The 15612-nt window shown below is 41.5% G+C and overlaps 1 protein-coding gene across 3 annotated transcripts in view; it reads right to left on the minus strand.

The window, feature by feature from the left end:
* Window positions 1-983: 983 nt before the first annotated feature.
* The window catches only part of SYNJ2 (synaptojanin 2), a 64807-nt gene continuing 50178 nt past the window's right edge, over window positions 984-15612 (minus strand). For 2 of the 3 annotated variants that reach the window (XM_021532101.2, XM_021532105.2), the window contains 11 exons: window positions 15402-15519; window positions 15142-15177; window positions 13382-13600; window positions 12097-12175; window positions 10570-10738; window positions 9989-10138; window positions 7331-7465; window positions 6228-6340; window positions 5429-5537; window positions 3934-4136; window positions 984-2138 (listed from right to left, as the gene is read on the minus strand). In XM_021532101.2, coding sequence (XP_021387776.2) covers window positions 1356-2138; window positions 3934-4136; window positions 5429-5537; window positions 6228-6340; window positions 7331-7465; window positions 9989-10138; window positions 10570-10738; window positions 12097-12175; window positions 13382-13600; window positions 15142-15177; window positions 15402-15519 — 2114 coding nt within the window. In that variant the 3' untranslated portion in view covers window positions 984-1355. The remainder of the gene's footprint in view (window positions 2139-3933; window positions 4137-5428; window positions 5538-6227; window positions 6341-7330; window positions 7466-9988; window positions 10139-10569; window positions 10739-12096; window positions 12176-13381; window positions 13601-15141; window positions 15178-15401; window positions 15520-15612) is intronic. The other variant, XM_021532102.3, reaches the window with a different exon arrangement.

Below are 15612 nucleotides of genomic sequence, written 5' to 3' on the forward strand. Positions count from 1 at the left end.
GAGATGTGCCCATAAATATTCACTGTATTTTTTTTAAGAGAAGGACTAAGAGGCAAAGGCTTTGTGTCATCTTGTAGGGAAACTAGTATCTTCTATTATTCACCAGCCTGCAACCATGTTAAACTGACAGTCACTCGAGAAGATTAGCACTGGGCTTTATGGGCTTGGCCTTTGAAGGTTCTGGGGATTTTTTTTAAGTGTCTGGCAAATGAGAGAGCAGAGGAGGATGACAGGTGCTCAAAGGCAGCATCCTCTCTTACAAATGTGTTCAAAATTTGGCAGTGGCAGAGAAACAGGTAGGCATTGTGAGGAAGAAAATGGCTGCATTCCCAGTGCTCAGAACAAGCCAATTAATTTTCCTGTGGAAAAAGGAAAAATATCTTCTTAACTTTTTGAATACATCTTAAATTTTTTTTTTTTGAAAATTAGTTGTTTTTTAAGCTTCACCACCTGCTTAAAAATATTTTCTTTCCTTTAATAATGAAAGATCTTGATGCTTCTCTTAACAAGCTACCATGACAAGTTGCAATCTGGTTATTAACTGCCTGCTTTGCACAAATGGCATCTATCATGTGCAGTTCTACCCCACAAGCAAGGCAGAAAGGACCAGCTTGTTCCTCTGCACTGTGGAAATAGAAGACTGACATGGCATTTGAACAGGGACACAACTACTGAACTGCTGAACTGCCTTTAGCATTAGACATGCCCAAGCCAAGAGCTGTGGCATCAGCTGGTCTCCACCATTCCCTGTATTTCCTCAGGATCTGCACAGACAATGCTGTAGCATTTCTGTGCAGTGAAACAGCATGTGGAAAACTACAGCCCCTTTTCAAAGTATGCTGTTGGACATGGGCTTGGGAACAAAAATCAGGCTGAGTTTTGGAAACTTGCAGTAGAGCAATACCAGTGTAACTGCTGTTGTTATACTGGTGTACATTCCCCCTTGGGATGTTTGCTCCAGAATAACTGTGGCAGCCTAACTCTTCGAAGTAAGGATGCTTTATTTCAAACAACAGAAATGGATTAAAATATACATTTGAAAGGAAAATAGTTTTCTTAATGTCTTTTTTTCCATACATCATTACATGTTCTTACATATGATTTGTAGCTGAAATGAAATAAAACATCTTAAGATGGATTGATAAAAAGAAATAACTTAGAATAAGGAAGTTTTCAAATGAACTGTAGGTAATGTTAAGTTGTATGTACTTTATACTTCCCTCCAGGGGCCATATCTTTAAACATGAAAATGAAATGTAGCATGGACAGATGATCCATTTCATTAAATTAGAAAAGGGTTTTTTTATTTTGCATCATAATTATGATTTCTTTTGGAACACTGAGGGGGCAAAATTTTATAACTCTAAATCAGTATTTCTTTTCATTTTTAAGGTATTTTTGTTTTGTTCTAAGACGAGTTTGTTGAACCCTTCTGCCACTGCACTGTTGTCTTCATCATCACTAAATGTAACCCAGTGGCTGAAATCTTTCAGATTGGGGTGATTTAAGTTTTCTGAAGTGTGTGCTGGAGAAGTAGCTGGTGGTGCCTGTCTGGAAAGAGGAAAGGAAGAATAAATGTCCAGGTCCAGAAGATTGGTGTTCTCTGGAAGGGAGCTGGTATCCAGTTGTTGTGGATGCTGGCCTGCTGGTGCAGAAGGGTCCTGGAGCTTCACCATCAGTTCTGCAGCACTTGGTGCCGAGGGCTGAGTTGTGCTGTGTGCTGGGCAGGCAGAGGCTGTGGGACCTGAGCGAGCAGGGACGTGAGTCTGGGGGCAGGACCCAGGGTTGTTGTTGTTGTTGGAGTTGAACAGTGACCCACTAAAAAGGGGGCTGTCACTGCTCTGCAGAACTTGGAGATGAAAAGCTGCTGGAGCTGACTTCTTTCTTCGTGGTGGCACCTTTGGGGCAAAGGGAGTGTTCTGGGGAGGCAGTACAATGGCCTCAGCTGTGCTTGCTGACAGGGGCTGCCTTTCATTGCTCCCCCTGCTCTCTTGAGGCTTCCCAGCTTGTGTTCTGGGTTTAGGGACTGGAGTGATCTTGGTTGGTTTAAGAATAGCTCCAGCTTCTAGATACGGCTCTAGCAAGCCAAAAGGAGACTGTGCTGTCTGTTGGTTGAATTGGTCTTCTGGAGACATGGCCTGAGGAGGAAATGAAAGAAGAAATGTGAGAACCAAAAGGGACCTTAAACTCTGAGTCACTACTGGTGCAAGTCTAATAGACAGCATTACTAAGAAAAGCTGACAGTCCTGGAAGAAAAAAAAGCACTACAATGAGGAGGCTTGACAGCACAGTTCTCCACTGTACCTGCTGGGCTCATGCATTGTGCCTTGCACTCACCTTCAGAGAGCTGATGAAGGACCAGGACCCTACAGCCTGTTCAGTCACAGCTCTTTCTGACCATCTCCCTTTTCAGGTTAGGATTTTTGTTCTGGGCCAAATTAACACAGTTCTGAGGAGCTATTTATTAGTTTTGTCTCTCTGCTGACTAATATTACTTCAAGACTGCACAGGGAGGCCCATGCCTTTAGGTGTAGTGTGGGATTCCTTAGAATTCCTTCGGGTTGTGGGCACGTTGCAAAAGGCAGGCCTCAGAGACAGCCGGATGGCAATTTAGAGCTAAGCAGTAGCTTATTTGGTTGAAGGAGAATTAGCTTAAGCTAACTCAATAAATGCATTAAGGGCTCTGTCCTGTCTCACTGATGCTGGCAACTGAAGGTAAAAATAAGCTCTCAAAGTCCAGTCTAGCATACATCCACCATTTAAAAGTATTTAAATAATAAGCCCAGCTCAGTCTAGGACGGCAAGGACTGCTTCCGATTTCTCACACTTTGTGTGACTGAATGAAAGCATTTAAATTCCTTATTACTCTTGCATAATATTAAAAGATAATATACAGGCTTTTTCCATGCAGGCAAAATATTTAGTCAGTATTTCATGCTGGACATACCCCTTGCCACTTCTTCCTATGTGCTATTAAGTTGCCTATATTTGTGATAGAGGGGGATTGGGTAGAGGTTTTCAAGCATACAACTCCCATTTGACCTCCCTCAAATGGAGGAAGGAGTGGAATTCCAGGACAGTCAACCTGAAATAGATCCATTCCTGCAGAAGCTCTCACATAACAAACAGCAAAATAGCAATACCTCTCAGCACCTTTCAAGAGTGACTTGGGAATGGTGACAACTTAAACAAAACAAACTGACCATCCTCAGCATAGACTGTGCTACCTGGGTTGAGTTTTTGCGTGAATCTGCTAAGTAAAGACGGCACAAAGTCCATTTTAGAGAAGAGGTGATGCCTTTACCAAAGGAAGGTAAGGCAGGAGCCCTAACAATTTAGAATAGAGCTTCTTTAGCAGAGATTCTGTCAGAGGAAGAATATAAAAGGCTACATTTGTCTTTCCATTTGTACTCAAACTGCTTTACAAATTAGGTAATAATTTTATAGCAGCTCTAGAGGTCAACTATTGTCTCCATCATAGAGACCTGACATATATTAAAACCTGAACAGCTTTTTATTTTTGAGAACATAAACTCTTGAGTAGACTCCAGAATTCAAACTGAAAAGCTGAATCCCATTACAAGGTGTGTAAGAAAAGCAAGAAAGGACACAGAACTGATGAAGAAGCTGCCTCAAATCTTTACAGAGCAGACCACCCATGGTCAAAATTAGAGACTCTGATAAAGAACAAATGAGTCTTAAATCCTGACAAGACCAAAAGAAAAAGAAGAGAATGGACTGACAAATAGAAAAGCTGAATATGGCTCTCTTTCCAAACTTTCTTGCATTTTTATGCCTTGGTGACTGTAATACGCAAAATGATTCCAGCACCTCCTGACATGACAGGACTTCCTGCAAAAAACAACCAGCCCACCCCTCCATCATTCACACTGTGTAATGGAAGCTGGATGCATTTTGCTGCAACTCGCTTACATTTTCCACCTTGACTCCGCTCCTCTGCAGGGGCACTGGCTTCTTTGGAGTTGGAACTTTGGGTGGTGGACGATGAGGCACAGGCACCACTCCTGCCTGTGACCCCTGAAATGAAGCTGACTTTGTGATGCTGGGAAGAGCCTCGGGTTTGGAGGAAGTTTGGTTTCTGGTTGGAACAGGCTTTACTGCATCTTCCTGTACTCCTGAAAAGCAAAACCAAATATGGCATCTTGGCCTGATTAGAACATAGATTCAAGATCGTTTCTTTCATAACCATGTTTCCCAAAATGTTCATGCCTATAGGGCCAACTCAGGCCAAGAAGGTAGGTTTTGGAACTAAGCACAGACCTTTGCAATCCTGTAACATTTGTTAACGGGCTGTTAGGAGAAAACATCCCTGTCTGAAATGATTTCATGCCAAACCAGCAGTACTGTGCCACCATTTGGTCAAGTGGAAAAAACACTGCCTGGGGGTTCAGGAGTACTGGGCTCAAGCTCTGAGCATCCTTTTGCCATTATCTGGAAACCAAGTTTATGATATCAAGAGCATCTTGTAGAGTGTTTTAGAAAGAACTGTAAATGCCAACTGGTGATAGAGTACAAGGGACTGGAAGTGATGCTAACCAGACTAGTTTTCTTACCCACACCAAGTGAATGTGAATTTCATAATTAATGTAGAGTAAATCTAACTTCAAAATGCAATGAGCAGCACTGAGGAACAAACATCAAGATGCCTTAATGATATTTCTGAATAAATGAGATTATTCCAGACTGTATTCATTCTGCATATGCATATGCATAAATGAAAAGGGATGGTTTTCTCCTAAACTGAGAGCTTTGCACACTCAGGTAGCCATTTTCATTCATAGAGCATCAGCAGAAAGACTGCATGCAACCCTGTGGGGTACAATCACAGTACCTAAGCTAGTTTTGTGCCCTAACTTGCACTTGCAGGAAGTTCTCTTCTCCAGGGACTACACAGAAAGCCTAAACACAGAGTAGCCTTTTAGCTTAGCTATTCAAGCTGAAGTAGTGCAAGCTTTTATCTAGGTTACAGCTGCACTTGCTGTCCAAATGTGAACAGAATCCAGGTTATTTCTCCTAGAGCTGCATTTGCTCTATAGTTCTGCTTGGAATAGTGAGCATTCCGTAAATAGAGCAGCAAATATCCTTTATGCAACTCTGTGCTAAAACAGGCACTATCAGTTTAGTAAAATCCCATCTTTGTATTTTATTTTTTCTAACTAAATCTGGACATAAATAACCCAAGGTTTTACTAGTAGCAGGTTCTACAACAAAATATAAAATTTTAATAATTTTGAAAAAAAAGGGTTAATATCAGAACTGACAGAGAATACCACATAAAATTTTGCAAGGATGTGTTCAGGTGAAATTCTGAATAGAAATATGTGCATCTGGCCTATGGTTAGATGAATACACCTACAGTTTACATTATTTAAAGACTTTCAGAAGTCAGTTAGAAAGCTATGCTTACCTCCTTTGGCCTCCATAAGACATCTAATAGCTTCTTCTGCTTCCTCAGCTGTGGTGGTTTTGATCTGCTTGACATTGTAAGGTTTGCTTATTCCAGTCCGGACTTTGGGCTTTAAAAAAAACAGGAGAATGAACCATCTTGAGAGAACTGATTTTTCTTGTACACCTCTAATTTTATAGCTAAGCTCATACACCTGTAAAATTCTTTCTTACAAGTGGCTATTCAGTGATCTATAAATACTAAATAAATGGGAATCTTTCAGTAAATTGTACATCTTTGCTGCCAGCTGACAAGGCCTGAGTGCCACAGCTAGTGCCTTCGCTATCCCTTGTTCAATGCATTAGGGTCCTCATCCAGCAAGGAGTCAGGAGGCATTTCCACATTCAGGTCTTGGTCTCCTCAGGGGATTAACAGCCTTGCTGGCAGTGGTCAAGACTTCTCCTGCATTCTGGGCACTAGCATGGCCCACCAAAACAGAGGTGAGAAAAGAACCAAACCATATGATGATAGTGTTAAAAATACAAATCAGAAAGCAGCAATAATGTTCTGGTCTTACACCACTCATTATCTCTCTCCCTCTTTGGCCTTCCTAACTCCTGTAAATTTATTAACATTTTTGTGCTGCCTAACAGGGCCTACAGTTTAGTATTACAGTACAAGAAGTTATCTTGGCATTTTCAGCTCAGACATGTGATGGACTTCCTTCCTTGTACGACAGGTGCATCCTGTACGCAATTCTCAGTGAGGATGGGAGGGAACAGGACAGTGCCAAGGGGCCTTGCTGAGCAGCAGGACTCACTGGCTGCTGAGGGGCTCCGGGAAGCAGCTTGGCAGTTGCCAGGATGGAGCAGGTGGAATGGTTTCCTGGAGAGAGGGAACCATCTGAAGGGCACTTTTTGCCTGATGTTCCAGCTGGAAGAGGAATAAAAAATGGCTTTTTACATTCAAGAGCTGGGACAAAAATTTTATCTGCAATGGAGCAAAACCAATGTGTATTCCGTCACCCTCTCAAATTCTTGAACTGTTTCAGCAAGTGGTTTTGTAGTTAGTCTTTCTTTCATGTAATTAATTAGATAACCTCAGCAGAACGATAACATTGCATTCTAGGCATAGAAATACAGATAGCAGTGTTGGCACTTCTGTGCAATAGACTCAAAAATTAATCAGAACAATCCTAAAAAACTCATTTTCTATTAGGTGAGCATTACAGAATTTGAGTCTGGAAACTGTAAAAAGAGAGACTTTTGGGCTGCAAAGAATAATATGATGTATAGCTTGTCTAATACAGGAGGCAAATATGATTATGTGCATCTAGCAATCAGCTTTCATCCAGAAGTAGCCATAAAAACAGGAGCAGCACAACTCTGCTGGCATCTCAGTGGGACAGAGCTTAGGTAAAAAGCATCACTTTCCTTTGTGCCTCACTGAAAATCATAATCCACTTTGCATTTCTTTCATAAACACAAGAATTGCTTACAAAGAAGAAAAGGACAGAAACTGTCCAGAATAATTAAAATTCTGATTACAATTAATTCAGAATCAAAAAACTGATTTTTGGTCAGTTTTTCAGAAGTCAGCAGGCATAAATACCAGTATCTTTCTTTATTGCCACAAACTGGCTGCTCAATTCACTAACCTGAGCAGTGAGCCAGTATGAAACATATTGGCAATTCTATCCTTACTAAAGACATTTCTTTTTGTGGAGTATCTGTCGTCCTGAAAACAAACTTCTCCCATTACTAATGGCAGTAATACTCAGGCTGAAATAGTCTGGGAAGCAAGTACAAGTTCCTTGACAACCTGACATTTCAGAACAAGGTATGACTTTCTTTGTCACCCAGATGTGGCAGGCAAAAGCTGTTCAGCTGGGGCCAACACCACACTAAAGAAAGCTCAACTCACCAGGAGGGGGAGGCCTCTGTGGTGGCTGAAGTGGCCGAGGCCTGGTAGGAATGGACAGAGACCTGCTGGGAATGCGGCGGCTGTGCTCCCCACTTGCCTCCAGCTCCCGCTTCAAATCTGCGAGGTCTGCGTCATCTAGGGACATTGTAGGAAGTGTCTGTATTAGATACACACTGGGTGAGGCACACCAGATCTGAGATCAGGAGAAAAGTGACTATGAGTGGCAAGCCTCAGCCAGGTCTCTCAGCAACACAACAGCTTCGTTCACATTTTTTGTTCTCCCCCAATGTCTGCCTGCTCCCACTGCAGGAAACATCTACCTTTTTGTCAAATGCTTCTTTCTCTCTCTCTCTCTCTCTCTCTCCTTTTCCACCATTTATTAGCTGTTTGCACCAACACAAAGAATGCCTGTGTCTGCTTCCAGGGTTACTGGGCACCTTGTTAGATTCTGAGATTTTCACAGCCAGACTTAGTGGCAACCTGCTCCCATTCTGTCTGTCATGGCTAGTCATGGTGAATTCCATCCCAAACATAGGAATTCCATTTGAGGATTAGACACCTTTTCTTGCACAGGATAACTCTTTTTATACCAGAGAAAAATCTGTATGAATGGCTCAATCATAACATCTCTGTTTTCCAGCAAAAGGTACAGCTGCCTCAATCTGCTAGCTCTTGGCTGCACCTTACATCACTAACTAATTACTCAGTCTTTCATCCCATCTAAGCCTTTCTGACAGCTGGAGAGGGGAGAAGTATGGATTGCTTTATTTTCCCCCATCTGCTATAGTGAAGACTTTCATTTCAGTCCTCTCACTCTGCTGTGGCTGCCCAGCTATGCAGCTCTTGTTCTTTAGAGTTCCAAGATTCACTGGGCTTAGTTTTGTCCCTGTGTTATGGAGAGATGGAGAAGGAATTATGCAGCAGTAATCTCTTGCACTTGAGGCATTTGTAAACAAATTCTTGTTTTTCGGAAAGCTGTGCTCTGCAGGGAATCATGAGCTGCCTCACAGCTTCCTGCTCCCACTCAGCAGCAGATGGCAGCCACAGAGACAGAGCCTGTGGTCTGCCCAACACGCCCTTCCTGTGCTCTCTGCATTTGCAGTACTTCTAAGCTGCAGATATGGGCTCATCGGTAGGACTCAAGGAGTCAAGCAGGTACCTGGAGGCATGGTTTGAAGTTTTGGCAGTAAAACTGAACACAACAAAAGCCAGCCATTACCACTCAATTCCATCCCTGAAAGGCTGCTGGCAGGGACATCAGTTTAGTGAAGCTGTGCCATTCCCTGACCTCAGAAATACACACACACTATTGTGCCTGCTACTGTTTTCCATCTGTATCTACCACCAGCTACAGAGTCATCATACCTTCAATTAGAAGTTATTCAGGCAGAATTGGGAGCTTATGGAGGAATCTGAAATTGCAGACACTTTAATTGAATATATAATATTTTGAGTTATGTGAGATCATGACCCCACCTTGACCTCCTTCAAACTATACTCCATTACCTCTATTTACTTTGTGATATTTTTTTGTGGAGAAGAGTTAGTGTGAGTGACAAGATTCACTGCAATTCTCTGTGGCTTAATGAATCATTACACAATAGGCCAGAGGTGGTTTGAGGGCAAGGCACCCTATAATACAAAGTGATTGACTTCATAGTATTTAATAATGACTGATTACTCCTTTACTCCGGGATAGGCTTTTGGGTCTGGCCACACTGAACCCAGCCTATGACTCAAGGTGGGCAAGAAAGCCATAAATCACTCTGTTTGGAAAACCTGTCTGTGTAAGTGTATGAATTTGATTTAATCTTTTTGAACTCTACTTCTGACTCAATCTTTGATGGTATTAAAAGTTTTCACTTTTATGTCAGAAGACAAAGCACTTCTGAGAGAGTGCAGAATGACAGCTACTGAATCACTTGCTGTCACAATCAGGTGTTTAATACATATCCCAGCCTGTCAATGCTTGGCCACTCAAGCACATCCTGATCACATTCCACTGTAAGACTGGCTTGGCTAGTTCTTGCCTCAGTTTTTATCAGTTTTCTCTCCACAGCTTTATCTTCTTTTTACCCAGTAACTTCACAATAACGTGCAAATGAGCCAGGTAACCAAGGAAAAAGGTTACACATTCATGAAGTACCTAAAGAATGATTATATGTATATATATTCTATGAACCTCGAGTCCTTCAGGAATAAATCAAATGGGAACAAAGGAGAAACTTCAAGCTTCTGAAGTAATTTGAACACAGCAACCTGCCAGCTGACAGCTAACTCTTCTGCCAGTGCTACTGCTCAATGGACAGAGTTGAGCCCATCACTGAATCAACAGGATTCTTCTGGTTTGATTTTGCTTTGGCCCTCACCAATAAGAAAAGAGCATGCAAATTTTTTTCTGACTAGAAAAGGAAAACCAGGATTTTTCAGCTTTCTTGCCTTGCCCTGGCCTAGAGAGGAGAATCATCATGAATCATCATTTGTATTGCTATTATGCCTGAGGACCTCAGCTACAGTCACTAACTCAAAGGGAATTGAGCATGAATAGGTATTGCAGGAGAACCTAGAATTAAAATATAAAAGGACAGGGAAATACATGCAACAGGAGAACAAACAACAATACTTCAGGTCTTACCTTAAGGAAGGTGGATACTTTACCTTTATACAGGCGGGGGGTTTGTCCAGATTTGTTTGAAAAAGCTATGGATGCACGGTGTCCTGTGTGCTCTAACATATCTTCTACTGTGTCTGCTGCTAGGTGTTGACACAGAGCATCCTCCAAATAATCATCTTCATCCTCTATATCACCTGGATTAAAATATTAGATAACAAAATAATTAATGAGAAAATTCATTCTCTGTCTCTCTACAGTTCCAATTAATTAATCTATACTATCAGTTAATTTAATATATAGGCAGGGCAAGATTCTTTGTGTAACCACACCATGTGTTTCATTACAGTGTGTCTCTACAGACAGCTGTACCATACATTGAATTTGCTAACATATGACAAACATAATTCAAACATAATTCAATGTTGAATTGATAGGATGACCTAGGCAAGAGTTCTATGGCCAGGCACAGAGTAAGGTCATGGCTTTAATTACAGTTGTCTTTTTAAGAAGTGTGGCTTAATTACAAATTAAGGTGCTACTGACACACATACTCTACTGCACTGACTCTGCAACCAAAGTCAGCAAAGGAATTTCTCACTACTTAGCTTAGAAGCATGTAGCTTACCTTCTGACTCATAGTCCAAACTTGAGAAGTCAAAATTTTCTTCCAGAAGGTGGGAGTTTGCCGTGGGGGACATGGGGACAACACTGTCTCGTTTTCGAGCAATTTCTTCCTGAAGGCCCTTTAGCCAGTCCTTAGTCTTGGGCTGGATCTTCACTATTCTGCCTCTAACCTAGGCACAGAAAAGATTGTTTCCCTTTGCCAAGCACCTTCAAAAAATGAGAATGCTTGAACAGAATAATCAACTGCTGCCAGCCTATTCAGAATCACGTAGATCAAAGACTGTGAGTTGAAAGGGACCCAGAAGGATCAGCAAGTCCAACTATTAAAGGAATGGCCCATGCAGGCACTGAACCCAGGATCCTTGATGTTGTCAGCACCATGCTCTGACCAAGCTGTACAACTGCTTCAGAAACTGATGTGACTAAAGCTTCACTTCAGAAGCTAAATGCAAAGGAAACACTCTACTTACTGCCACAACCAAGTTTTCAGACTGTACAAATATTCTTGAAAGAAAATGAGCTTCACAGCTCAAAAGCACTGCTGTTGCATTTGGGAAATACTGGAGAAATAGGTGAAACATCAAATATTGTCAAAACACTGGAATAGCAATATTGGCATGAGAGGGTGCCATTTTTGAGTCAACAGCTTTAAAACACACAAGAGTTTTGTATCTGCTGCTCCCTGTAAGGAGACTGGCCAGAAAATCTCATATGTGGTGTACATGGAAGGTATATTTTCAACGTTAGGACTTCAGCTGCTTACGTGTGGCGCTCTGTGACATTTGGGGTGAAAGGCAGACAATCCAGCAGCTTTGACAGGGAAATTTGACAGTTTAAAAGTTCTCAACTCAGATTCCCAGCACCTTCACATACTGTGTGCTTACAACTGTGTTTCAGTCTGTGCTATAATTACATCAATAGCAAGAGTCAAATTAGAAGATAAAACTGCAAATATGAAAGAAGAATTAGAGTTAAATCCATTTATTCAGGATTAAGTTTACAGGGCAGTGCCACAAACAGTTTTTTCAACAGGGGGTTGATGATTTGCAGAGTACGTGTGTGGGAAGGAAAAGCAGGGGATGCAAAGGTAAACGCCTACTGCTAATGATGGATTTGCCATGGAAGCCAATGAATCATGTTGTTACAGCTTAGCAAAAGGAGCCTATTTGATACACTGGAGAAACAAAAAATCTCCAAACCACAATCATGAGGATGCTTTGGCAACAGTAAAAAGTCACACAGAATGTCAGGAGAACTGCTTCAAGCAGTTCAAATCCATGCGTTGTGCACAGGTGTCAGAGGCCAGATCCTGGGTGCTGCTTGGGATCCATGAGAAGTCACTTCATGCTCAAACTAAAGTACTGCATAATAGCCTCAGCACTGTGTGAAAGTTAAGGACTTCACAAGCACTAACTCTCTTTGAAATAATTCTACTTGATTTAGGTAGAAATTCAAGTAACTCATTCTGAGCAACCACTTTTGAGAAATTTGTTATGGAATTATTATTATAGGTTTGAGAAAATCTTACTTTGGCACCATCTATATCCATAACACGAAGAGCTGACTTGCTGTCTGCAAATGTCACCAGCATTTGACCTCCGCAGATCCTAGTGAAAAAAGGCAGAGGAGAAAAACCATTTTATTCACCATTGAATAAAACCCTTTGAAGGTTAGCATGATAGAAAACTATCATATAGATCTATACACAGGATACATATGCAGTCCTATGCATTTGGTTTTAGTTGTATTTTCCTTCACAATTCTATTTTTTGAGGAGGAGCAGCTGGGCTCCCTTTCTCTGCAATCCTCCCATGTGTGACCCCAGCACCCTGCCCTTCTCTGCATCACCCCTGGAACACCAGGACAAACATCTCAGTAGCTGCTGACAGGCTGTTGAGTCCAATAGCTACACACCATCTGGACTAACTTCCATGGTTCTGCATATCCTTCACCTCAGATGACATATGATGTTCCCAGAGTAGTATTCCACCAAGATCTAAAGCAATCAAAACCGAAATAAACCAAGAACAATCCACCAAAACATTCTTGCTTCTTTTCTTTACAAGCAAGGTGGTGCTGCTTTTCCTGAACAGCTTCTTTTGAACCCTCAGCTTTTATTGGTACTTCATAAAACTACACAATAACAGGTCATCAGCTTTCTCCACTAACAAAATCAAATAAACATGAACAAGTTTTGGCAGTGTTTCCCAGAGGTCAACTGTTAGGTCTTTTGCCTCTATTTCTCAAAACAGAAGTCTCACAGCTGTGCTGGAGCCCTGTAGAGAATCAATCAGAATGAAATTAAGCTGCTCTGCCAGAAGGTATCACACTCTCCCTCTCAAACCCAGTGGGTGATAGCTCTGTGAGAAGCTGTACTGTTAACAAACAAGCAAAATGACCCCCAACAGAAAGGAGAGCCAGCCAGGAATTCCTGCCAAGTGTGAAAGAGTGGTGGAAGACAGCAGACCCCGCCAGAGGAGGTGAAGCAGGGCCCAAGGATTCACCAGAAGCAGCAATGCTTGGAAGTGAGGCCAGAATCTAAAGATGATTTACATCAAAGTCTCTGCTTTATGGCATTGTATTCCAGTCAGACAAGAGAGCTGTTGGATTATTTCTTTATAAGGTTATTGAGAGGTGTAAGATATTCAAAACACTTGCAGTTTCTAATGAAGAATTGAAAGTGCTGTAAAGGAATTCTACATACTTAATTTTCCAGTACAAATTGACTGTCCAATATTGTCTGTCAGGACAATAGGGATCTTCTAGTCTGTGGTTTTTAATAGATGCCATGCCATTTCAGATCCCAGACTCACCTGACCAGAACAACAGTGCCATAATCCTCAAACATCTGCATAAGCTCTGTACGCAAATCTTCAGGAAATTCATTTTTCTCTTCAGGTGTTGGTGATAACAGATTTACCACTACTGTGGCATCTAGTGGTCCCTGGAAAGACGACACTTCTCGGAAAACACTGTCCCGGGCAGCTTCATTAACTTCCTGAACTTCCACTTCTACAATAGCTAAAACTGGCCTACACAAAATAAAGGAGAAATACTTATTTAAAAATAAGAACTGCTTATATAAAATTAAAGTTTATATAAAGAAGGAGGACAGGTAAGCTTCATTTTTTCTGCAGTGGTCAACATCATGCCTTGAGCACTATTAATTATATTTCCCAGTCCTACATTAGCTGAACGTAATTGAAGACATACCATAAGTGAATTGAAATAACAATTGTATGAAGCACTTATGGCAAACGTACAGACCAAAATATCAGGATACTTCACTCATTATAAACAGCTGTGGCCCCAAACATCTGTTAATCAGGATGGAAATATATTATTTTCTGTTAGACAAGGCCACATATCTTCTTCCAAAAACAAAGGACAAGGTATTCTAGATGTATAATGTCATGCAGCAAATATGTGCCAATCCATTACACTATAAGCAGCCAACACCGCAAACTTGCTTCTTGAGCCATTTCTTACAAATTACTTCTCTCTGTGTTAGATCTGAATAAAATTCAGAGAGCTATCTGAAAGGGTAGAACTCATCTCATCTCAGTGGGTCCAATCCACATTCTCAGATTTTCACCTGCACATACACACAGACCAGTGACTGGGACAGTTGTTCTTGTAATTGTGCCAAAATTGCTGCCTTCTACTTGCAATAGTCCTGACTCTTGAATACACATTACCAGAACATATGAAAAACAACAGCAGGACTAGAAAGGGATAACAGAGGGGAAAAATGTATAGAAAGCATTAACTATTTCCATAAGCATTGTGAATCATAATGCATTTCCATATGCCACAAAGACACAGCTATGCCCTTTTTCTAGCACAAACCTTGAGAAAGCGAGGCTGCTGACTGTAATTAAAAAGCAGCTTTTGGAGTCAAGTTTGCTGAAATAGAAAACCGTGTATAACAGTCATGTTTCACAGATCGCATCCTCAGGGTCCTATATAATGAGAGCAGCAGCTCTGCCGTGCTTTGCAGAACACAGCAATGTCAGAGCCTTGACACGGAGAAATTGATTGCAAGAGGCATGTTCCTTCACTGCTAGAGGAATACAGAACAGCCCTGGCATGCAAGAGCACCATCAGAAGCACATAGACAGCTACTGGGGGTCACTGAGTGCTGCTAGGAGGAGCAATATTGTAGCATTTCCACACAGTATGCAAGGGGTGAGACAAATATTCTGAATATAAGGGATCTTTCAAAGTGTATTTATAACAGAATTTGCTTCTCAGAAGTGAAGCAGAGGGCAAGTTTATCAAAGATAGGTCATTCACATCCCTAAAGAGATGTCAATGATATAGACCAACCAGAAGCACTGGCCTTTGATTTTTCTACCTTCTCCCATTTCCATTTTTAAAGGGGGCACAGAAGCCTCACACTTGAGTACTGTGAAGAGGCCAAACAGTTGTGGCCTGGTTTGCATCTCTTCGGGCCACACAGTCCCAACCTCCTCCTCTCCTGCAGCAAGCTGAGTGGAAATCCATCAGAGCAGCTTCCTTAGGTATCAGAGCTTTTCCAAAACCAAGCAGCAGAAAGCTCTGTTTTCTATACCTCTTGCTGCAACTTATCCAACCCTTGCTGCAATCCCTGTGCAGGAAAAATAAATACATGACTGTAGATACTTGCCACTCTGGTGTAAAACTCATCAACTTGCCACTCTGGTGTAAAAGACCCATCAAGCAGATACTGAACATGCAATAAAAGTGTAATTCCTGTTTTAATCAGACTTGGTCCCTCACTCTGAAGGTGTAATTCAGCATGACACACTTTTAACCTGACACACTTTAAACTCTCTCTGATTGTTTAGTTACCTGTGGTCAGATGCTTGCAGCTCTGCTCTCCCATAGTACATCAAGGCTCCAGGGGTCCAAGTGTGCCTGACTTTAGTATCAGCACTCAGATCACTGTCCAGAAGATTGATCTCTCCAGCTATGCAGCACAAAACATGATTTAAAACTCACTCACATCTATTTTTACTAACAGTTAAACACTATTTTATTGGGAAGATCTCCACAGACCCTA

Source organism: Lonchura striata, chromosome 3, assembly GCF_046129695.1.
Source record: "Lonchura striata isolate bLonStr1 chromosome 3, bLonStr1.mat, whole genome shotgun sequence".
In the NCBI taxonomy this organism is placed as follows: domain Eukaryota; kingdom Metazoa; phylum Chordata; class Aves; order Passeriformes; family Estrildidae; genus Lonchura; species Lonchura striata.